General features: G+C 46.7%; 4 protein-coding genes across 7 annotated transcripts; all 4 read right to left on the bottom strand.

Moving 5' to 3' along the window:
- Nucleotides 1–97: 97 nt before the first annotated feature.
- mylpfb (myosin light chain, phosphorylatable, fast skeletal muscle b) lies at nucleotides 98–3857 on the bottom strand. Its single transcript, XM_056577242.1, has 6 exons — nucleotides 3751–3857; nucleotides 3123–3224; nucleotides 1771–1951; nucleotides 1331–1409; nucleotides 1120–1168; nucleotides 98–1019 (listed from the first exon to the last, which is right to left on the bottom strand). Exons 1-6 carry the CDS (start codon nucleotides 3751–3753, stop codon nucleotides 912–914), a joined length of 522 nt encoding a protein of 173 aa, XP_056433217.1. The 5' UTR covers nucleotides 3754–3857; the 3' UTR covers nucleotides 98–911.
- Nucleotides 3858–5791: 1934 nt separating this feature from the next.
- LOC130371034 (sesquipedalian-1-like) lies at nucleotides 5792–9219 on the bottom strand. 4 transcript variants are annotated; one of them, XM_056576648.1, is made up of 4 exons: nucleotides 8522–8612; nucleotides 7745–7843; nucleotides 7228–7540; nucleotides 5792–6577 (listed from the first exon to the last, which is right to left on the bottom strand). In XM_056576648.1, exons 2-4 carry the CDS (start codon nucleotides 7823–7825, stop codon nucleotides 6225–6227), a joined length of 747 nt encoding a protein of 248 aa, XP_056432623.1. In that variant the 5' UTR covers nucleotides 7826–7843; nucleotides 8522–8612; the 3' UTR covers nucleotides 5792–6224. The 4 variants fall into 4 exon arrangements, with proteins under 4 accessions (XP_056432623.1, XP_056432621.1, XP_056432622.1 ...); XM_056576646.1 differs by lacking the exon at nucleotides 8522–8612 and adding an exon at nucleotides 8620–9219 and having other exon boundaries at nucleotides 5794–6577; nucleotides 7745–7894; XM_056576647.1 differs by having other exon boundaries at nucleotides 5794–6577; nucleotides 7745–7894; nucleotides 8522–8608.
- An 18-nt stretch (nucleotides 9220–9237) lies between these two features.
- Nucleotides 9238–19268, bottom strand: LOC130371789 (zinc finger protein 263-like). The gene is made up of 5 exons (XM_056577652.1): nucleotides 18505–19268; nucleotides 17125–18428; nucleotides 15400–15598; nucleotides 14453–15273; nucleotides 9238–11429 (listed from the first exon to the last, which is right to left on the bottom strand). The coding sequence occupies exons 1-5, from the start codon at nucleotides 18692–18694 to the stop codon at nucleotides 11313–11315; spliced, it is 2631 nt and encodes an 876-aa protein (XP_056433627.1). The 5' UTR covers nucleotides 18695–19268; the 3' UTR covers nucleotides 9238–11312.
- Nucleotides 19269–19390: 122 nt separating this feature from the next.
- LOC130371033 (zinc finger protein 572-like) lies at nucleotides 19391–23356 on the bottom strand. Its single transcript, XM_056576644.1, has 2 exons — nucleotides 22584–23356; nucleotides 19391–22248 (listed from the first exon to the last, which is right to left on the bottom strand). The coding sequence occupies exons 1-2, from the start codon at nucleotides 22771–22773 to the stop codon at nucleotides 21230–21232; spliced, it is 1209 nt and encodes a 402-aa protein (XP_056432619.1). The 5' UTR covers nucleotides 22774–23356; the 3' UTR covers nucleotides 19391–21229.
- Between the last annotated feature and the right edge of the window lies 1 nt (nucleotide 23357).

The raw sequence follows: 23357 nt of genomic DNA, 5'->3' as shown, positions 1-23357 counted from the left end.
CAATATTGATCAAAATTAATTGTTAAATTTCAAATATGTAAATGAGTGGTAATTGAAACACATGAAGCTAAACATTTGAGTTTGTTTTGGTGATATAGACTGGCAGACAAAGCGGATTAGGAAAGATAGTGATTTTTATTAGTTCCTTCTTGGTTACATTAAGAAACAGACACAGTACGACAGGAGGGAGGAGGGAGGAGGGGTGCGGTGTTCTTCTGTCTCTTCTTCTCTGTCACTCTCCATCTCTTCCTCTTCACTCCAACAATGGTCATAACAATAACGATCATGTGTTGTCCTTCATCCCCCCTGCTTCTTATCCAGGCGTGGAAGAGAGTGGAGTCTGGGAGAGAGGAGCGAGCCATCTATTTTAGTATGGTACTCCTTTCTGCCAACCCGTTCTCCGGTCGGACACAGGGAGGAACCGCCGCGCGTCGCTTGGGCGAGCTAGGTGCTCATGTCACCGACTTGTTTCAAGAGGGCGTGTGTCTGCACCAGGGCACCCAAAAGACCGCTCACGTGCGCTCACTGGGGGGCGTGTGAGATAGGGTAGGAAGCGTGCGCTAGCCGCTGACTTTCCCCCCGGCGGTAGATGGGAGATAGAGAGCGAGAGAGAGGAGTTTGTTTCTTTATCACAAGATTATTTAATTGAAAATAATCCCCTGTTTCCCTGTGGAGCCCGCCCACCACCACTCCAGCCCACACCCCCTGGCAGCAGCTCTCCGCACGAGACAAGTCTTTAAAAGCGAGCGGGCGAGAGGAGAGTGTGCCGGGGGAGGGGGGGGTTGAGAGCGGTTCGTGGATGGTCTTGGGCAAGCGAGGGTCCGCAGAGAGAGAGAGCGAGAGAGAGAGAAAGGATGTTGAGGGAGCATGGGGAGAAGGTGGGGGGACGTCAGAGAGAGAAGATAGGGTCTCTATTCCTCCTCTTCCTTGTCCTCTCCGTGGGTGATGACGTAGCAGATGTTCTTGTAGTCGACGTTGCCGGCCACATCTGGGGGGAAGGCGGCCCAAAGGTTGGTCATCTGGAGAGAGAGAAACACGGTCAGATCCAAGATCACACTCACTTGGAACCTGTTTGTAGGGAAGGCATTGGGTTGTGTGTGTGCGTGTGCGCGTGCTCACCTCCTCAGCGGTAAACCTGTCACACTGGGTGGTCAGCAGCTCCTCGATCCTGAGAGGGAGAGCGAGAGAGAGAGAGAGAGAGAGAGAGAGAGAGAGAGAGAGAGAGCGAGAGAGAGAGAGAGAGAGGGTCAGCATTATGTAGCTCGTAGGGACATGATCAGTTTTTCCCTGTGGTTGCGATAGTGAGCTAGTGCGGAGGAGCCAAACTTACATCTCCTTCTTGATGCTTCCGGTGGCCTCTGGGTCGAGGACCTTGAAGGCGCTCACGATGACGTCCTCGGGATCCGCACCTGGAGATCAGATATGACATCACTGTTATTCATCACAATAACCAACATATAAGCACCAGGCGACCACATCATAACAACATTGCTACCTGATTATAACCATAATATAACCAACTGGATATCGTATTACTCATGTATGATTGTGTCTGTAAATGTGTGTGTGTGTGTGTGCATGTGTATACATCAATATATATATATATATATATACATATATATGTGTGTGTGTTTGTATATTTGTGTGTGTGTGTGTGTGTGTGTTTGTGTGTATGTGTGTGTATGTGTATGTATATATGTGTGTATTTGTGTGTGTGAGCATAAATCAATCCTATAAACGTGTGAGTGTGTGTCTGTGTGTGTGTCTCACCCTTCAGCTTCTCTCCGAACATGGTGAGGAAGACGGTGAAGTTGATGGGGCCGCTGGCCTCCTTCACCATGGCCTCAAGCTCCTCATTCTTCACGTTCAGCTGGCCCATGGTGGCCAAGACGTCGCGCAGATCATCCTTGGAGATGATGCCATCTCTGTTCTGGTCGATGATTGTGAATGCCTGAAAAATAGAGCAGTGATTGGTCAATAACCAGGAAGTCGTGTGGTCTAATGTCTGAGTTATAGCATTTCTGGGAGCCAGGAGAGGCCCGTATGACAATCCCTGTTATCAAAACTCAATGAGCTTAATGAGCAAATATGAGCTAAATCAGGATTAATCAGCGATAGCAGCATTATTAGGCCTTAACAGACTCCTTCTGTGAGCCTTGAGGTGTAAAATCAATCAAAAGTCCCAGAACAGAAGTTGTTGATCTAATCTCGTACCCTAGTTGAAAATCTAATCACAACATTAGTGTTGCTGTGCCAGAATAAGAGCGTGAAGGTTAAGGCTGTGTGTGATCATTCAGCTAGTGAAACCAGAGCCCCCACTGGTCGCCTGCTGACTCTTGGCAGCTGGGGGTGCAGTTGTCTCCCTGAGGTGTTAAAATGGTCTCGGCATGTGAGACAAGCCTCTTGCGACATTTAAGGCGTTGGTTTGGGATTACAGCAACCTCGCCCCCTGTCTACACACCCTTCCACCCGACCCCCACACCTGTCCCTGGCACCCGTGACAACCCTCAAGGTCCTTTCAAGTCTTAAAATGGATGCCGTATTTCACCCTGTGTCACATCATGTCAGCTGGCCTCATGAGGAGATTTCACAACCGTCAGAGGCGATACAGAAGCACTCGCCTGATGTTACACATCCTAGTACAGCATCTTAACATAAACAGCCCCTTCCTTCTCTAGTCTGTGTGTGGGTTGGTTTTTGTGTGTGTGTGTTTGTGTGTGTGTGTGTTTCTGTGTGTGTTTCTATGCGCTGTCAACAACGAAATGGCGATTTATGGTTCTGGCCCTTCTGCTGACTAGAAGATGTTCTCTATAGGTGAGAGATCTCAGGTATCCTTATCGGAAAGGTCAGACACAGGGAGGGGCGGGCTGAGGAGCCTTCTCTGCGTGGTTACACTTAATCCATCCAACTATTCTACTTATATTTAGTTGTTGAAGTATTTCTGATTAAACTCGATCAAACATTTAGATACTGAGATAATTTTTTTAAATGCTGTGACTTTGATGTTTTGTGCCCCGCTAACTTCAAATACTGACAACTTTTCAGACACGACTCCGTGACTTCCAACCCTAAACCTTTTGACCCGAGGCCCCTGGGACCCGTGGCCCCCCGTGGGAACTCACCTCCTTGTACTCCTGGATCTGGCTCTGCTCAAACATGGAGAACACATTGGAGGAACCGCCGCCCTCGCCCTGCTGCTGCCTCCTCTTAGCCTTCTTGGGTGCCTGAAAGACAGAGGAACACAAGAGAACTTGAAACATATTTTGGATCCTACAAGTAACCCACCCAGACCCCGTCTAGAACAGCCCCATAACCCAGCCAGAACATCTCTATTGATAACCATGGCCTCAAGTTCTTAGATGCACACTAAAGCTTTTTCAGATTGACTGAGATACTTTGTTCTCAAGGTCGATGCGAACATCAAAAAAAAATAAAATCTGATGTGGGTGACCGTTTTGGCAAGATTAACTTAAACTTAAAAATAAACGCAATAATTTAGCACAGCTAATATCCACATAGACTAATTACGAGTCTGGTTGACTCCAATTTCTTTTTAATAAAAATATTTTAAAATATAAAAAGCCTGGTCTTTAGCTAGTTTCAGAGCCTTGCATACTGGTCTTCCCATCTGGGATCAGTCTCTTATCTTATCATCCCATCTCTCCATGTTTCAAAGACGCTGTCCACCCTGCCGGCCCACCGCCCAGACCCTGAAGACATGCTCCATGCGGAGGGTAGAGGACCACTCACCATCTCTCTTGTATGTTGGGTGTTGGAGGAAGAAGAAGAAGAGAAGCCTAAGCCAAGCTGATGGAACTGACGATTGAGGACGGCCGCCTGCGCATCTTATATACTAGCAAGGGCTGCTAACTTTAGCCTCCACTCTCCCCACAGAAAGCAAGCATCCCGGCCAAGTAGGAGACAGAGGGAGGAGCGAGGAGGTTGCATGGGGTATCGTCTTACCAGCCCTCCAAAATAGGCCCCAGGAGCCTTGGAATGAGGTGAATTCAACGCCAGGAGCGTCCGCCGTCCCCCAGGACTAATATGGGCAGGCCGACGCGTCAGCATGTCCTGCCATCGCCTGCTACCACCCGCGGCCCGGCCTGTTGTACGAGCCCTTTGTGTCGGGACAGGGGCTCTTGTTTAGGGGTCTTTGTTTTGTCTATTTCTGTCCCTGGATCCGGGGCGGAGAGGAGGTTGTGAGGGGCAGCCGCCCCGTCCGTTCATTAAGGAGCTACTTGTGTTTCCATCAGACATAGTCCAACATCATCACCACTCTAAATGAGCGTGTCGGATCACAGCCGTAGTAGTGCTAATCGCCAGCAGGGAAGAGAAACCCAAAACTGAAAATAGTTGGCTAATGGTTTGCTGGTTTTATTCCAGCACTGACACACGACCAGCGCAGATCAAGAGTCGGTGACTAAAAGCGTCAACATAAACATTAAGATATGAATTACATGTAGGATATTAACACCCGCATTTAGTACACAAACATTAAGATATTAATAACATGTTGGAAAATCACACGGATATTAAGATATTGATGACATGTTGGGTATTAACGAGCGCTTTATTAGTACATGTGTGTATGGCACCAGTAGTAGTTGTAAAAACCATGCATTACCGTGGATTAACTGGCTTATTTTAAATCCAGACATAGGTTTTTTCCTTCATAAATTTACATTTAGTCATTTAGCAGATGTTTCATTCCAAAGAGCCTCAGAACCAAAACAGAGTTATAATTAGAGTTCCTGCAGCACACTTGGACACAGTGAAGAGGGCCGTTTCGTGTGTTTTTCTGGAAGTTATATAACACATAAATCCCCTCACCAAAGTATGTTCTAAATTCAAAACCCTTCATATCTAAATATTGATCAGATCAGTTGAATATCAATCAATCAATCAATCAATCAATCAATCAATCAATCAATCAATCAATCAATCAATCAATCATATTAAATATTTATTTATTCAACCAGGTAAAAATTTATTGAGATTCAAATCTTGTTTCCAAGAATGACCTGGCCAAGAAGGCCGATCAGACTGATCCCATGATTGGCCTTATTGCTGCATGTATGTGGGGGCTCTATTTGCGTCTTACCAGGGGGTGGCTAGTATAGTTTAGAATATGTCTCGCTCTCAATCCTCCGTCTCCTTATACAGCTTATAGGAACCGTCAATCATGTTCCTGGGCTCATGGGGCAACTGACACCGCCGTGGCTAAACACATCCCAGTTATAATGAAGCAGATTTTATCTCAGAGTGCTAAGTGGTCTTAGCCATGTTACTTGAACTACCTCACCTAGCCAGGGATAAAGTGTGTAAGGAAAAGAGAAAAAAGTAGGGGGAGACGGACAGAGAAAGAAGGAGAAACGGAGAGAACTGGAAAAACATAAAAACAGGCAGCTGGACAGACTGAAATAGACCCCACACACACACACACACACACACACACACACACACACACACACACACACACACACACACACACACACACACACACACACACACACACACACACACACACACACACACACACAGCTTTTTTTTTACCTCCTAGACGCCATCTTCCGACAGGCATTTGACAACCCGGAAAACACAGATCAATAACTATGATCAGGCTCTAACCCTATTTTAAACAATAACTATGATCCGGTCCTTATAAGTGTTACCAATAACAATAATCACTGATCTCATATTATTTCATTAATCTGTCACTGTGTTATCACTAATGATAGTATCATCCTTTTATAATTTATCAATCCCCAAAATTACTGAAATCATTAATTGTAATTACTTTATATTTTAATTAATAACATAATCCTTTTATTACTGCTAACATCTAATTGATCTAATATAATCTATCAATAACTAATATCAATGATCTTATCCTTTTGTCCATTTTAAACACTGCTCAGTAAGGCTGGGGATTGGTGTGTGTGTGTGTTTGTGTGCGTATGCAGGGTGGGGCTCCCCAGACATGCTGATACAAAGTTGATAAGAGAGCAGCTGATTGAAGAAAAGAGCAAAGGTGGAATAAAAAGTTAATTTATTAACAGAACACACATAGACCTGAGACTCCAAACAGTGATGATTTAAAAGCTTTGAACGACGAAGACGGAATCAAAAGGTCCTCCGAACAGTGTTTATCGCAAATATTTACAAGTTTACACCTCAATATCCGAGCGGGTAAAACAATATATTTCCATGAAAGACTTTGCATATCATCCAAAATCAATCAGATCTGCCTCGGCCTCCTCCCCTTCCCGTCCATGTCTCAGCCGCTCAGCGATCAGCTCCATGACCTCCTTTCCAAACTCGGTGTGTAATTCAATAAATTCCTCATGGTGTCCCAACCCAAACTCTAGCCACTCCCTCTGAGGCGGGGCGGGCCCAGATATGGGCGCCACATTTGCATTTCTCTTTGGCCACAGTTTCGGAGACTTCCTGATTGCTGCATTGTGGGGGACGGGAGGGGCCGGGAGGAGTTGTTTGGCCGTGCAAGAGGAAGCTGTAGCACCCGGAGGGGCGTAGGGCGCCGGTTTGAGGGGGACGGGATGGGACGTCCCGCCTAGCTCTGAGAGAGAGAGAGAGAGAATTTTTTTTTTAGCTTGATGTGTTCTAGGTGAGATTGGATTCAAAATGTCCCCTACTTTTTCTGCCTTTTTTACGCATATTCAGGAGTTTTTCATTCCAAATTCATCATTGTGTGACCAGAAGGAGAGTTCGCTTAGTTAGCCTGGCTGTATTTGAGGTGATACAAAAAAAATATTTTTTTATTTTTATTTAAGATTAATGATAAGAGTGAGGAAGACAGTACGGTATGGGAGATAGAGGGGAGGACATGCAGAAAATGACAACGGGCAGGAGTCGAACCCTGGTTGCTGCGATGAGGACTGTGCCTTAAGGGAAATCCCACTCCAGGTGAGCCAGCGGGGCCCCAACAGGGCGCCCCCCCGATGTTATACACTTTTAATTACATTCCAGAGTCATTAAAAAGATTTCCAATGTGTTCTGAATAGTGGCTTATTCAATATACTACATACGTAAACTACAACTCAACAAGATTGTAGTTTGTCTACTTTTTCTTCTATCATGTCTCAGTGAATGCAGAGACATGCCATTAAGGAGCAAGTAGGGGTTAACGCCAGAGCATCTTGCTGTACGAAGCCCAGAGGGAAAGCGAGGACATCGGGGATCGAACCCGCAACCCCTTCAATCTCTCACCCCGATAGCGAGCCTCCAGGTCCATCAGCAGGAGCTGCAGGTAGGCGTGGTTGGCCGAGAGCAGGGCTTTGAGCCAGCTCTCCTGGGTGGACTGGTCCTCGGCGGCGAGCTTGTACACGCGGCCGCCGGCCACGTGAGACTCGCTCCAGACCACGGAGAAGGCAAAGCGCTCGTCCGACTCGCAGAGCTGCACGCTGCAGCCCTCCAGCACCAGAACGCCCAGCAGCTCGCGCTCTGACCGGCGCTCCTTGTAGAACAGCAGGTTCCCCTTCAGGACGAACCAGCGCTTCTGATAGGAGGAGTTGCGCACCCCCTGGCCGATGACAAAACAACACTTTCAATACAAAAGCCAGGCCTTGTAATTGTTGACAACCCCAAAACTTGTATTTTTTGTGATACTGTTTTTTTTTTTAAGCTTTATTGTGCCTTAATGGACAGGACAGGGAAGAGCATAGGAGCACAGGTTGGGAATCGAAGTGAGGAGGTAATGATGAATAAGGTGTGAGGTATGATTGACCTTCTTGTAGAGGTAACCCTCCTTGTCAACCGGGGAGTCGCAGGACTGGTAGTGCAGCAGGATCTTCTTATGAATCTTCATGTCAAAGGTCGAACATTGCTGGACTCACACGAGACACCGAAACAAGTGACAGTTGGGAGTGTGTCTTTACTGTGAGCCAACAAAAACACATCACGATTCTATTATGTAAAATAATGGTACTGTCCTGGTAGAAAAATGGCAAGTACATGGCACTTTTGCAGGCAAAGTCCGGTGACAAATCATTAATTTGAAAGTCTTCTTCTATTCTACCAGGGTATAGATGCAATATTTTACAAAAGGGGTTATTTTTCAGTTGTGAGGTTATGACGCGTCCGATCTCTACACCACCATTCATTTAAGAGATACGTTTTACGAGTTCCCCCCAAAATGAATTGCATGAGTGTCTTTTAGATCAACTGATGGTGGCGGTGTTGAGCCGGAGCGAATAAGTTGTTTAAATCGCAGACCCGTCTTAACTAATGAAACAGTCAAAATAAACACGTTTTAATCGGCCATAATATTTCTTGACACACTGAAAGGAAAGAATACCGTAAAAGGAAAACAAAACAACTGTCAAATAAATGAAACGTCCTGGACATGGCACGCGTAAGAACAGTATGCAACCATGACTTCGCTACCGGGTTTTTCCTGAGCTGAAGGTATGCAACACGACATACTGTCAGGTCTATTCAGAGCGGTTCCTTTTATTAATCTGTAATTTGATACTCAGCCTCTGTTCCGAATACAAACCCGTACCTTCCACGCACTCGTTGTGCCTCGTCCATGCACAGCTCGTTCTCATCTGGAACATAAGTCAATAAACTCCCAGCCACATAAATATCTGTAGGACTCACCTGGTGCGTCTCTCTGCTGCTCTTCACCTGGCGGCTTCCGGGGTCTCCAAGGTAAAAGCCCCGCGCAACCCACACGGACAACGACCACAGCTCCGCCGTTAACGCCCACGACTTGACGCTTCCTCGTTTAGGTGGTCAACAAACATTAAATAATGCCCAAACTTGGTTCGTCGTCTGCGCCACCGACTGAAGAAAAACAACAGTTTCTTGCAGGTCAAAGGAAGGCGGAGCACTTTATAAACGCCAGTCACTGTAGATTGCATATGCTTCTCTATCGTCATCATCACCATCATCATTGTGCGATCAGGGCTTTGTGTGGTAGTGTCTGAATCGTATAAACGCCTACATTCTATTGTCGCATTGGTTGTACTGTGCTTGCGTACATAAATACATTTACAAAAAAATATTTCTATGTTTTTGTTATTATTGTTTTAAATTGTTATCATTTTAAAAGATTTTAGCCTCTGATCCATAATAAAAAAACATTCCCCTGAGCGTCAAACCTCGGCTTCGATCGTACAATTGTTTAAGATTTTTTTTTTAATGCGTTAACTAAATCAATAGCATGTTTATTATCATCTTCTTGTCCCCGCCATAAAGATCATATAATTATGTACTTGTTCAAGTATTTCTCTGGTCGTGACGCTGACCCGCCAGAAGAGGGAGCCGGCGTGCGGAGTAGTAAGCAGGAGAAAAGCATTGATGCGTTTGATTAAGCCTTGTCGTTTAATTAAATCAAATACTTACCTCCATTCGTAAAAATGATAACAAGTCATATATTAACCACACACACAACTAGAGGGACGGGCTTTGTTCCTTAACGTAAACATAGATGCTGCTTTTTAAACCTATCTTCACAATGTTTGTCATGTTATCTTTTGAGTAGATTTTGTATTTTGTGAGCTTGTGTGGATTATCTGATATAAAATGGATTAAAAAAAAGTTCACAAATTGGAAAATTGTCTCTGACCCTATCACTCAAAGGTCTGTTCCGCTAGGTCAGCCCATTGAGCCCAGTCAAGACCTCTAGCTTAAAATCAGTCGGGTAGCGCAGTACAGTATAGGGAGCAGTAAAGTACATGTTGCAATGTAATACGGTAAGGGTAAAATTCCCGTGAATTTAGAACTGAAGCATGTGCTTTGTTAGCACCAAATAAAACTTAGGGTCAGGACGAGACGTTACGGGTTACGTCATAGTGTTAGGCTATGAGTCATGAGTAGGGCTGTAAGGATACACAAACTCACGATTCGGTTTGTATCACGATTTTTGACCCACGGTTCGATACATCCCACGATTTTTTTAAATTTAAGAAGCATTTTATTTAACACTTAAATAACAATTAACTTAATGTAAAATTGAATAACAAATAATTTGGAACACTGAACTGATTTGAACAGAAAGAATATTGCTAAAGTATAGCTAAATTAATAAATAAATAACCAAAGATTGCACTTGGAGGATGCTTGCAGGTAGGCAAAAACCAGTTTGGTGGTTTGGTCAAATATTCTATAGCGCTTCTTATTAGGCTATGTAGCTTAAATAATGACATAATCAGGCCGTATAGAATGCAACATGTTTAATAGCCTAACTTTCAATTAGATGGGAAAAAACATGAACGTCTAACATGAACGTTGCAATAACGAGGCAAAGTGTTACGAGTAGCGCATGTGTGTGTGCGAGAATGGCAGTGTGCGTGTGTGAGTGACGTCAGCGAGTGAGTGGACGAGCGAGGAGAACGAGTGGTAGCGTGTGTGTCTATTGAAGAAACTAACGAGTCTGGTAGAATAAATTACCCATCCTGTCAATAATCGGTGGCCGCTTCATTCCGCAGACCAACTGCCGGTCAAATCACACAAAACAATAGAGACAGGGATCACACAGGCTATTTTTTTCACGCTTGGCCCACTCTGGATAAATGTCGTTCATATCGCATGTGAGGACTTCGACGGCTGTGGAGAAATGCAATCCACCGTAGCCACGGAGAGCTGTCATCACAGAGAGGGCATCTCGTTGCAGACTTGCGGCATCGATAAGAGGAGCGGTGTCAGCAGACTATTATTTAGACATATTATTAGCACATTTCAATCTGACATTTTGACCGGAGAGTTAGAAAGGGCGTATCGCGCTTCTGCCTTCTCGCACGCGAGACAGGTTCGTGGCTTTGAGTGTCGCGATTTCGGTTTCGATACGCGTATCGTTACAGCCCTAGTCATGAGTTATGGTTAGATTCTGTATTCTAGTCAGAGGTTAAGGTTCAGGGTCAGGGTTTAGAAGTTACGGCTTGTAGTAGGTTAAATGGGTAACTTTTGAGGCCTTGCTTCCTGTCCTCGTGATCCACAACACAAATCCAAATAAAGACACCTTTGAGTCTTTCTCAGCCGTGTTCAGAACTAAGGTTTGAATCACGTCACGATTTGCTTCTCCAATGCCTTGGGCGGTGGCGGTAGAAAGCGTTGCTGTTAACCATGCCAAAGACAGTTTAAGCCCATCGTGGAGTATCGTGCCATCAGTAAAACGGGAACGAGGCGGGAGAGTGTTCAACCTTTGTGCACTCGTGTCGACCCCACATACAAGTTTGTATGGAAAACCGGCCCACACGGGTGGGCGCGCTGATAGAGAAAGGGGCTTTTGTTCCAGGCTCTGGACGACCAGGATTCCTATACCAGAACGTGGCCCAGCACTAGGGGAACCATCACTGCTTCCTGAAGGCCGGGTGTCGCTGTTGGTGAATCTTCTGGTGGCGTTTGAGGTTCTCTCGGCGGCTGAAGTTCTTGCCACAGTGGCTGCAGTAGTAGGGCTTCTCCCCCGTGTGGACCCTCATGTGTTTGTTCAGGTCCCCACCCTGGCTGAAGCTGCGCTCGCACTGGCTGCAGCGGTACGGCTTCTCCCCGGTGTGGGAGCGCTGGTGGATCTTCAGGTTGGCCAGTCGGCTGAACGTCTTCCCGCACAGGAAACACACGTGTTTCTCCTTCCTCGTCAGCAGCTCCATCCTGCTCCTCCAGCTGTCCCTGGCGCCCCGGCCAGACCTGGAGAACCCGAGCCTCCTGCCGGCTGCGGGGCCGGGGTGCTCCTCAGACCTGCTGGGTCTGGTGGCGCCGTGAGGAGGCTGTCTGAATGACACCGCCTCCAGACAGGGGGCCTCCCAGTTGAAGTCCACCCCGCTGTGGGAAGGCTGTGGTTGTACTGTACTGTTATGGTTTGAGGGAGGGCTGTGGTTAGAGGGAGGGTTATGGCTAAGGTTAGGGCTGGGGTTGGGTTCTGGGGGCTTCACCATAATGCACCCCCTCTCCTCCTCTTCCGGCTCCCTCTTGATGAAGGCCAGGCTCAGAGCCAGCAGGTCACCTGACCCAGAAGAGCTTGTTTGATTGGTCGAGGCCGCGTGGACGTCCCAGCCCAGGTCACCTGACGTGAAGCCAATAGTTGATTCCCCTCCAGCCTCACGGGATGACTCCACTAGCTCCATTTTGCAGTGTTCTGTGATGGTGAACCTGGTCTTGCAGTCCACAGGGCTGTCTTGGCCCAGGTATCCAGCCTCCAAAATGTCTGGGTCCTCATGCTGGTGGATGTACCCAGGCTCCAGGATCTGTGTTTGGCTTGGGTCTGGGAGCAGCAGTCCACCAACAGCGCCAGGTTTGGATGACCCGTCTCCAAACGCAGGCTTATCTGGATGTAGAGGAGCTGAGAGGCAGATAAAACTTTTTCTTAGCTTCGGGGATTTGACGGTGCGGTATTAGACATGAACTTAAAAACAGTGAGCCTATCTACACCTGGATGGATGGATATTGGATGGATATTGTGTGGTCATTCTGGAAGTTATATGAACATAACTTCAACTCACATGACATTTCAACAAATTTGCTTCTACTCGGTTTGTCTCAACTACAAGCTTACATTGAATGACTATGCTCCTCTCCTCAGTGTAGGAACTCTTTGGTCCACTTCTCACCTGCGTCATCTTTGAGTAACCTTTCCTGGAGTTCCTGCAGTCTTCTCTTCAGACTCTCGTTTTCCCTCTGGGTTCGGGCGGTTTTGTCCTGGTACTCGGAGACAGTCTCCTTCACCACCTCCAGCACTTCCTGCACCGCTGCCGACAGCAGCTTGGCCACCCGGCAGTTCAGGCGCTCCAGCTTGGACATCCTAGCGCCGAGACAGCGTTGTTATGGAGCTCGTTCCCCAAAATAAACCCTGCTTTGGTACTTTAGCGCACATTGCTTCAATAATATCTTCATATATATAGATCTTTATCGTAACTAAGAACAACGCAACTTGGAAGAATGACGATTTTTAAACCCCAATTTCGCAACTCCTTGTATCTTATATGCTACTTTTGAAACGTGTACGATTTAAATTGTTTTACATGCAGTAATATATACATTACGAAACGTAGCATGCAATTATAAATGCATATTAAACACATTTCTCCTATCGTTTAGAAGAGGAAGGAACTCCTCGATGAACGAACTGATGTTCGGCTTATGAGAATATAGGTTCGAATCCCTTTGGCAGCAGACTAATATACGTATGGGACGGCTGAATGTAAATAAAATGATCACTATAATAGCAATTCATCGTTTACCTTAGCGATGAAGATCTTTCTTTAGATGTTGAATAACTATCGAGGAGGAAAACAAACCAAGACGCGACACGTGACGTTTTTTAACGCCGGAAACATTTCATGTCCATCCAGTATGACCTGTCAAAATAAAAGTCGCCGTCCCAATCGTAACCACATCATAGACTTTTACTATTTGTATTTATTTATTCACAATCATTCGTTCTATCTGGCATGAAATAATTCTGTGTGGATACAAAATTAATCATTAATCAGTTTGAAAACAACAAGTCTCAAACTGCGGTACCAAATTGCATTGCTATCCTTCTTTAGCCACTGCGAATAGATACAAGTCATTTAAGAGCCGGTAGGGGTTAGCTGTGTTGCGCTGTTTACAGGCCACTGACATTTGGCTTGGAATTCGGCATCTTTTGGCTGGGAATTTATCTGGCGTCTACAACCCCCATGTATTATGGTTAAATTGCTGTTGATAGGCTCCCTGGACAGATTGGCTGAACATCTGAGGAGAGATACTTGAATTATGTCAGCTGTTGTTAAAGTGAGATGGCTTACAAGTGAAGTGTTATGAGAAAAGGTATTAAACTAATTATATGACACAATGGTTGAAAAAAATAAATCTCATTGGGTGTTTAATGTGTGATGTGGTCAGCTTGAACCCATGCCAACCTGCTGCGTTTGGTTGGTTGCTACAGAAACACCAGCCAATGGTGTAAAGTCACATAGAGTTATACAGCAGGCGGACAAAACCTCAATGTCTCATTGGAGAAATAGGTACACCAGGTGAGACAGCAATTGCGTTAAAACATATTGGCTGGATTCCAAAAGTTTTTCTATCGCATTTTGCCCACTGTTCCTGCAAAACTCCTGTTATTTCCTCTGTCTTTATGCCCACAGTTAAAATTGTGGAATTGCTGAATCTGCTTGACACAAACCAAGGCGGCCACTGAATCGTCTTGGAGGCCGAGGATACATCAGTGTATCCTAACCGTAAGTGTTTTAGTGATTCTTCCACGACGTCCTCAGACATTTACACACCATGTCGCCGCAGGGCCACCAAGTAAAACAAACAGGGTTGGCTCAAGGTCGGAAGATTGTGACGAGTCCTCCTTTATTGTGATACTGCTGGTGCTCCGAGCTCGAGGCATCAAGCCTGAGCTTGAGCATGAGGAAAATGTATTGAATCGTACTGTCCTAGCAGGTTCAGGTTCGCACCAGGCGTGGCGTGTATGGGGTCACTTGAGGCTGTAGTGCCGGTCCATGTGGATGCGCTGGTGCTTCTTCAGGTGGCTGGACTGGCTGAAGCGCTTCCCGCAGCGCAGGCACGCGTAGGGCCGCTCCCCGGTGTGGATGCGCGTGTGCTTCTGGAGGTTCCCTATGTGACTGAACAGTTTGCCGCAGTGCTGGCAGCCGTACGGCTTCTCTCCCGTGTGGCAGCGCAGGTGGCTGCGCAGGTTCCCCATGCGGTTGAAGGTCTTCCCGCACAACGAGCAGTTGTAGGTCTCGTCCGGCCGCCCGCCGCCCCCCCATCGGCCGGGGCCCCCCGCCGCAGTCCCCCCGGCCGCCGGGCCCCCGGGGGCCAGCTCCTGGGGACACTCGAACTGGAAGGAGTTGACGAAGGAGCTGAGGCCGCTGGACTCGGCGTAATTGGCCGGGTCGTCCGCGACGGGGTCCTGTGGCGCCGCGTGCGGTGGTACGCCACTCCCCCCGCTGCCTCGTGCGTCGTCCAGGGTGTCAGGCTCCGTTTTGATGGGCGGGAGCGTCAGAGAGCAGGTTGGGTGTACCGACGTGGAGGTCATGTGGGTCATGGGGTTGTTCGGCTCCTCGCCAGATAGCCAGTAAGACATGTTACCCGTCATGGTGGCGTTCGTTCCGTTAGACAAGCGGTCAGTGACAAGACCAGGGGAACTGACGCAGGCGGCTTGGTCCAAGTCCCTCGTGTACAACACCTCCTCCTTCCTCTCCTCCTCCTCTTCGTGTGTTGGAGACAGCTTTGGTTCTGGTTCCACCTCATGAATCTCATTCTTTGGTATTTCATATTGGCTGGTTTTACTTAAGCACTCCGACAGTGAAGAGTTGCGATCTGTAACAGGCAATTATATCAGGAAATTGTACATGATCTAAAATACATGCACACCGTGCATGTAAAATACACTGCACACCGTGAGTGTTCAGATAATGACTGCCTTCTTTATTTATTTTTACTGACCTGCGTCCTCTTTGAGCAACTTGTCCTGGAGTTCCTGTAGTCTCCTTTTCAGACTCTCGTTTTCTCTCTGGGTTCGGGCGGTTTTCTCCTGGTACTCCGACACCGTCTCCTTCACCACCTCCAGAACCTCCTGCACCGCCACGGTCAACAGTTTGGCAACACGGGCGTTCAGTCGCTCAAGCTTTGCCATTATGTGCGACTCTACACACCGATGATCTTAACGTACAGGTTGTGAGAGTGTGTGTTTGTGTGTGTGTGTTGAGATATCAGCAAGCGGTTTATAACGCCTGAATAGCAACGTTATGGGAGCAAAACGAAGTGTGTCACGATTTGCGTCCCGTAGTGTAGTAAAATTAATAAATTATCTACGTAACCACGAATAAGATATCACAACACACGACCACATGGATGACTAGTTCACATTTCAGAAATCTTTCACACAAATATTGTGTTTTCTGTTCGAGCCTCAGCTTCTTCCGTGTTGTTCGCGCTTGGCTTTGTGGGTAATGGAGTATTCTCGCACCCGGATAGCTAGCTAGCTCTGGTTACACTACGAGACAAAGTTAGGTAGATAGACTGCGAGGTCCGGCTGGGTTTTTTATGGTAGGTTTTTTTATTTGGAGTATAGAGATTAAAGACGAATTTGTTTCTTATTAAATCTTTGTTGGGCGACTCTAAACATACAACTTGTACCCTATTCAGCCTCAACCGTCTCGAACGAGTTGGCCATAAAAGATACAGTACACAAAAATAAACAGGGATCCTTTCACTGCAGGAGGACCGACAGACACGCTTGGAAAGCCTTGGTAGGTTTATAAATGTATCATATTATGATTATATAAGATAAAGTGCTCCCTAAAGTAGCTGCCAATCAGAGGTTTAATTTACAGTAGCACTACATGACATTAAAGTAAGATTGTACATCCTTATGCATGAGAGAACTATAATATTCATTTGTTTTCCAATTCTTCTCATATATAGAATACGTTCGCTACAGTGATTCAATAAAGGTAAGTAATTACTAAAGGACAATAATTATATTAAAAAAATTAAATACATTCCACAGCCGTGACAAAGCCAGTTGATAGCCAGACAGGAACAAGGATACATCACGATTAATATTTATTACAACATCTAAACACTAATATAGAATCTGTCTAACAAACTAAAACATTGCAAAAGTAAGAATTATGATATTTGCGATACAGATCAAATCAAACCTGGAAAACATTTAGTTGGCACTAACTGAATCAGTAGTTCAGCATCTATTAAAACATATGGTCCAATGAATTTCCTTTTTCAATGGGTTCCACAATGACTGAATCATAGAGCTTACTGAAACCAATGTCATCAAAGGATTCAGTTGGGGGGTCACACCTTGAGCAATATCCCTGAGAAGTGCCTCCTAAGCCAGCGTCATCAAGGTCCACACAGTCATGTTTCGGTCATGTGAAACATGACACGCTCTACTCCTGACAGCTGTTACAGGTGACATATCATCTTATAGGTTTAAGCTGTATTATTTAAGGCTCTGGTAGCAAAGCCTGTTTTCTTATAAAGCAGGAGACCTGCAAAGGAAGCAGATCAGCAAAGGAAATGGTTCCTGATAAAACACAGTTTATACATTTCTAAAACACCCAACTCCCTGTAGTGTACATAATCCGCCGCACTGATCATCATGTTTCTTTATACAAACTAGAAGCATAGTGCTCTAGTCTAGACCACTGCCTGATGGGTGAGCTTGTGTTTCTTGAGGTTACTGGAGTGGCTGAAGCCCTTGCCACAGTGTTCACAGGTGTATGGTTTCTCCCCAGTGTGGTAGCGGAGGTGGATCTTCAGGTAGCCAGAATGGCTGAAGGACTTTCCACACACCGGGCAGCAGTAAGGTTTTTCCCCAGTGTGGTAGCGGAGGTGGATCTTCAGGTAGCCCGACTGGCTGAACCGCTTGCCACACACTGAGCAGCAATAAGGTTTTTCCCCAGTGTGGACCCGGTGGTGCTTCTTGAAGTCTCCAGCATGTTTGAATGACCGGCCACAGAGCGTACAGCAATACCGCTTGGGTTGACCCACTGCTGTCTGTAACGTGCTGCTCCCTGGCTGACTAGCAGCTGCTTTGGCTGGTTCACAGGATAGTGGGTTTAGGTCAGAGCCAGCCCAGTCAAAGGGTTCTTCTGCCCCGGTGTGGTTCAGAGCAAAGGGTTCTGATCCGAAACAGGACGGGGGTTCATGGAAGTAACCTGCTGGACCCGACTGAGCCCAATCAGGCTCGGTTTTGATCTGCTGCGGGGTGAAAAGGGTTGGAGAACCAGGACGACTGTCTCCAGGGAAACGGTTTAAAGGAGGGCCAGTAGAACTGTTGTGATATGGCATAGGGATGACAGAGCAGTTTTGATTGGACATCGGGTCGGTCTGAGGAATGGGTTTGTTAGACGGGCCTGGGTCCAGATTGGGTCCATGGCGTTTCTGCTGCTGGAGGAAGGAGCCGACAATGGACTTCAGTCTGGCAGAGGCCTCGTAGGGGAGAGCACCAGTAGAACCCAAGAAAGGATATGACTCCTGATTGGCTGCTACATCATCATCATCCATCTCTTCTTTGGCCTCGAGGGAGTAGCGTCCCATGTCAGCCATGCCCGGGTCCTCCGGCTCGCCAACTGGACCCCCACTGTCCTGTGATCTGCCTCCCGCAACTCCACACTGGAACATTTCCCGCTGATTCACCTGCCCAGGTGAGCCTGGATCCTGTAGCGCATCAGACTCTCTCTTTACTGGTCGCGGCATCGAAGAACATGGAGGACTCACGGATGTGGAGTTGGAGATCATTTGGGTCATGGAATCGTCCTGATCCTCATCAGGGATCCAGTAGGCCCCATCCGAGTCCCTGGAGAACATCAAATCCTCCTTTCGTTCCTCCTCCTTCTCCGGCTGGGCTGGAGATAGTTTCGGTTCTGGTCCCCCACCAGGAATTTCATCCTTTGCTCTTTCATGTTGGGTGGTTTTATTCAAACACACAGACAGGGCAGCAATGCGATCTGTAATGACATACAACGAAGTTAATGACTACCTTCTACCTTGTCTGTGAAGACATTCGGTAGAGTTTTTACCTACCCGCGTCGTCTTGAAGCAACTTGTCCTGGAGTTCCTGTAGTCTCCTCTTCAGGCTCTCGTTTTCCCTCTGGGTTCGGGTGGTTTTGTCCTGGTACTCCGACACGGTCTCCTTCACCACCTCCAGCACCTCCTGCACCGCCACGGTCAACAGCTTTGCCACACGGGCGTTCAGTCGCTCCAGCTTGGCCATTATGTACGGCTTACGATGATCAGCAAAGGAGCCCGACTGCTATCACCTAAATGTTTTTTGGCTCGCTTGCAACGTTCGGGAATACAAACTAGTGTGTAACGGATAGTCTAGTATACTTTACATAATCTCTACATCATCCTGAATAAGAAAATACCGCTATTTTTTAAGGAAGACCTCTATTTACAACCCGACATCTTCCATGGCATTTTTTTTGTTCCTAGACACAGCTTCTTCCGTATTATTGGCGCAATGCTCAGTGGGTAATGTAGTCTTGTATCGGCAGGGAATTAATTCTCCAAACTTCTCTCCTGCAATAATATACTAACCCAAAACGTTCAAATCGCTGTTAACTTCTCAATTTTGGAAGAAAAAGAGTATTGTAATTCTAGCTATTGGGTTTGTACCAATGCTTTTCTGGACATCTTTTAGCAACTAAATATGGGGAAGGCAATTATTTTAGAAGCATATTTCTGGGAATTTTCTTAACATCCTGGCAGCGTCAAACGAAAAAATAAAGAAAAGTATCAATGGCTATCGCATATGTAACGACCCAGGCGGGTCTCTCGAGGCTCCGCCCATTTGTGCTGCTTGCCTGTTCTGTCACTGCCCTTTCTTGTGTGCAGGTCCCAGGTGTGTGCAATGAACCTGCTGATGGGCGAGGGTAGAAAAGGCCTTCTGTGCCAACACCCAGGGGCTCCTCTCCTCCGCTGGCTTTAGGCTCTGTTTGGTTGTTCTCATGACTGATCGCACACCACACTTTTGGTTATATCGCATATCACTGACTTACACCACATCCCATTACTTTTACCTTAGTTTCTGTTAAAGCTTTTCTAATCAATCATTGTTATTCCTTTGCCCTGCGTGTGGCCTCCCCGGTTTATGTTCATGCCAGAGCCAAGCATGTCACATATGGGGGCTCGTCTGGGATTTTGCAACCTGGGAATTGGTATGTAGCAGTTACATTTTTGATTCCCATTATTGGCTATTGGGGAGCATAGTGTGGTTTTGTAGTGCTAAATTAAAATTAAAGATTCTTGGCGCCAAATAATTAGGCATTGGAAACCAGCAACGTTTTCCGACGCAAGGAGAAAATGAGGAAACAGAATCAATGGATGCGTTCCTTGCAAGTCCCTCTGAAGCTTTCCACCGAGGGGAGGTTGAAGTCCCCCCAAGGGTCGTTTTATTTCACAGAGGGGAGGTTAGAGTCCCCCCCCCAAAGGGTCAATTAGTTATTTTCCCGTAGGGAGGTAAGAGTCCTCCCTAGGGGAAGTTATAGTTCCCCCTAGGGGGGAGGTTAGAGTTCCCCAAGACCCGTTTGTTATTATTCGAAAAAGTTTAATAAGTACCAAGCCAATTCATCCACTATTGAGAAAGAAGCCTTGGCTCTTGTTTGGGCTCAGCAACAATTCAATGTATATGTCGGTGGGGGAGTTCACCCTGTCGTCATATTCTCAGATCATATCCGTTAACGTTTTTGCATTCACTGCAAAATCCAAATCAACGACTCGTGCGCCTGTCCTTCTTCGATCACTTTTCCAGGGGCCGGAAATTGTTGGAGGTCGGGAATCTGGGTGTAAGGAGGGGCGAGCGGTTTGTATTGTAGGCCTATGTGGTTCTTTCAAGGTTGCCCATGGCTCTGGAAGTGTCGTATGTGTGGGCTGGTAAAACAGAATCCCACATAGGTGGGCTACTGTTTTAAGGGGGGGGGGGAGATGTACCGATCCAGGCTGGTCTCTGGAGGCTCCGCCCATTTGTGCTGCTTGCCTGTTCTGTCACCGCCCTTTCTTGTGTGCAGGTCTCAGGTGTGAGCAATGAACCTGCTGATGGGCGAGGGTAGAAAAGGCCTGCCGTGCCAACACCCAGGGGCTCCTCTCCTCCGCTGGCTTTAGGCTCTGTTTGGTTGTTCTCATGACTGATCGCACACCACACTTTTGGTTACATCGCATATCACTGACTTACAACACATCCTATTACCTTTACCTTAGTTTCTGTTAAATCGTATGTAATAAATCATTGTTATTCCTTTGCCCTGCGTGTGGCCTCCCCAGTTTGTTCATGCCAGAGCCAAGCATGTTACACATGTAATAATCCCCTCCAATCATTTAATTTGGCCTGAATGAAATGATTAGATGGCTTACCTGTCAATCTACCTACTGTATATAGCCTACATTCTGCGCTCATGGACGCTTTGGTCTTTGGATTGTAGCAACGGGTCGCAGCAGTCAATGTGGAGTACCTATTAAGAAACCTTGCTTGAATGGTGACTCCAGAAGAATGGGAAGAATAGTGACTCAAATCCTTTAATGATAAATTAACAAACCCAGCTTAGTCAATACTGCACTAAAGCTATTGCATCAATTCTGACTCCAAATACTATGTGGAGTATTAGACATTGTGTGCGAAAGATATTTAAAACAAATGCTCTCAAATGCCCACAAATCCTGGAACAGTTTACATCATAAAACACAATTTTCAACATTTATAGTCTTAAACACTTAGCCCTAGCCCTGATCCGCGTGACGTAAGCTCTATAAACTATAGATGCGTCAGCTGGTGTTTCTTAAAGTTACTCGAGTGGCTGAAGCGTTTCCCACACTGTGTGCAGCCGTACGGTCTCTCTCCAGTGTGGTGGCGGAGGTGGATCTTCAGGTAGCCCGACTGGCTGAAGCGCTTGCCACACACTGAGCAGCAGTAAGGTTTCTCACCGGTGTGGACCCGGTGGTGCTTCTTTAGGTCTCCTGCGTGCCTAAAGGCCCGGCCACACAGTGTGCAGCAGTACCGCTTGGGTCGACCAACCCCTCTCTGCTGTAGTGTTCTGCTCCCTGACTGACTGGGGTCCGTGGGGTCAAAGGACATGGGGTTGAGGTCAGAACCAGCCCAGTCAAAGGGTACCTCTTCCCCGGTGAGGTTCAGAGCAAAGGGTTCTGATCCGAAACAGGCTGGGGGTTCATGGAAGTACCCTGCTGGCAGGACCTCATTCCCTGGGTCGTGATCAGCCCAGTCAGGCTCAGTTTTTATCTGCTTCGGAGAGAGCAAGACTGGAGAACCAGGACTGTTTCTGGAGAAGAGGAAAGGAGGGCCAGTTGAACTGTTGTGATTGGACAACAGGTCAACAGAACTGCTGTGATTGGGCATTGGGCCTGCTGAACTGTTGTGATTTGACAACAGACCAGCAGAATTGCTGTGATTGGGCATTTGGCCTGTGGAACCGTTGTGATTGGACAGCAAACCAGCAGCACTGCTGTGATTGCGCAGCTGGCCGGTAGGACTGTTGTGATTGGACAACAGGCCAGTAGAACTATTGTGATTAGATGTTGGGTCGGTCTTGTGAGGTTTGTTTGATTGGCCTGGGTCAAGACTGGGTCTATGGCGTCTCTGCTGTGGGAGGGGGGGACCAACGTGAGACTTCGATCTGATTGGTGTTTCAGAGGGAAGAGTACCAATAGAACCCAAATAGGGAAAGGACAGCGCCTCCTGATTATCTGCTTCTTCCAGGTCAGACTCTTCCTTCTGCTGGACTTCATGTTCGGGTGCGATGGGATGCAATTTGAGTCCTAAAGGCAACACAATCAGAACAATAACATGTTATCTGTGAATGGAAACGGTTGGCCGTTATCAACTTCAAACTAAATCTGGTGAAGGATTAAGGTTTTGATTGATTGGTAAAATCCAGCTCCAATCCCAATATCTATCAAATAATGTGTAACTAACTACACAATGATTTATATTGACTGATGCAATATTTGTCTTTTGGGGCGATTTTTTTGGAAGTATACAATCTGTGCACCTTTTGAAAAAGGCTTTGTGGTAGCCGTGTTTATTCTCATCCTGGGCCAAACCCTACTCAACTATTGTGGTCACGCCACTGTAGAGTATGCTGCTAGCCCACCTGAGTGTTTTGCATGGTTCTCTTCCTGCAGTTCCTGTAGTCTCCTCTTCAGACTCTCGTTTTCCCTCTGGGTTCGGGCGGTTTTATCCTGATACTCCGAAACCGTCTCCTTCACCACCTCCAGCACCTCCTGCACCGCGGCCGACAGCAACTTTGCCACCCGGCAGTTCAGACGCTCCATTTTCAACATATTTTGACTATTAAAAAGTCAACCGAGGTAGAATTGAAAGGCTGATTCACCTGGCTTTATGTATTTACACACAGCTGTCAATAGTCCCCGAAAGTCATCGAATACATTACATGAAATACGCTCGACTTCCAAGTTTACCGCTGTACGGGACCTCAAGTCTGCAAACAAACGGGTGGTGGCACTGGCAGGAAGACCTAGTTGTACACAGCATAATCCATCTGAGGAAAAGTACAATTACTTTGAAATGCAGTCCCTTCTCTGCACAGCGCCGTTGCCCGGACAATCCTTTACTTCTCGGTCGTCTAGGACATTGTTAATCCATAAAGCATTAATAAAATAGCTGTACCGGTGGACGAAAGGCGGAATTTACAATAATCAAGCTTTTCAAAAACACATATTACGGTGTAACATCTCCACACCGGATCTTTGATCAGGTGTTGCCTTGTAGTGCAAGCTGACCGCCAAACAGTGATTAGAAATCAGTTAATATGTATTCGCCTCGTCTGTGTCCTCTAAACAAGGCTTGCTTCAACTGGCCCTGGATCTGATCTGTACGATAGTTACGATAATCCACGACAGCTTCC

The sequence above is a fragment of the Gadus chalcogrammus genome, chromosome 18 (assembly GCF_026213295.1).
Source record: "Gadus chalcogrammus isolate NIFS_2021 chromosome 18, NIFS_Gcha_1.0, whole genome shotgun sequence".
In the NCBI taxonomy this organism is placed as follows: domain Eukaryota; kingdom Metazoa; phylum Chordata; class Actinopteri; order Gadiformes; family Gadidae; genus Gadus; species Gadus chalcogrammus.
This window is presented reverse-complemented; position numbering and strand designations above follow the sequence as displayed.

Bases quoted from the DNA above. Each gene is read 5' to 3' on its own strand.
- LOC130371033 (XM_056576644.1), bottom strand. From the start codon at position 22,773: ATGTTGAAAATGGAGCGTCTGAACTGCCGGGTGGCAAAGTTGCTGTCG. The intron at 22,249-22,583 runs GTGGGCTAGCAG...TGTTGCCTTTAG, and splicing joins GAACCATGCAAAACACTCAG to GACTCAAATTGCATCCCATC.
- LOC130371789 (XM_056577652.1), bottom strand. From the start codon at position 18,694: ATGGCCAAGCTGGAGCGACTGAACGCCCGTGTGGCAAAGCTGTTGACC. The intron at 15,599-17,124 runs GTGGTCTAGACT...CGGTGTGTAGAG, and splicing joins ACAAGCTCACCCATCAGGCA to TCGCACATAATGGCAAAGCT. The intron at 11,430-14,452 runs ATGGACCGGCAC...ATGAGGGTCCAC, and splicing joins AGAAGCACCAGCGCATCCAC to ACGGGGGAGAAGCCCTACTA.
- LOC130371034 (XM_056576646.1), bottom strand. From the start codon at position 7,825: ATGAAGATTCATAAGAAGATCCTGCTGCACTACCAGTCCTGCGACTCC. The intron at 7,541-7,744 runs GTCAATCATACC...GTCATCGGCCAG, and splicing joins AGGGTTACCTCTACAAGAAG to GGGGTGCGCAACTCCTCCTA. The intron at 6,578-7,227 runs GTGAGAGATTGA...TCTCTCTCTCAG, and splicing joins CCTGGAGGCTCGCTATCGGG to AGCTAGGCGGGACGTCCCAT.
- mylpfb (XM_056577242.1), bottom strand. The intron at 1,410-1,770 runs GTGAGACACACA...TCTGATCTCCAG, and splicing joins GTTCGGAGAGAAGCTGAAGG to GTGCGGATCCCGAGGACGTC. The intron at 1,169-1,330 runs GTAAGTTTGGCT...TCTCCCTCTCAG, and splicing joins GGAAGCATCAAGAAGGAGAT to GATCGAGGAGCTGCTGACCA.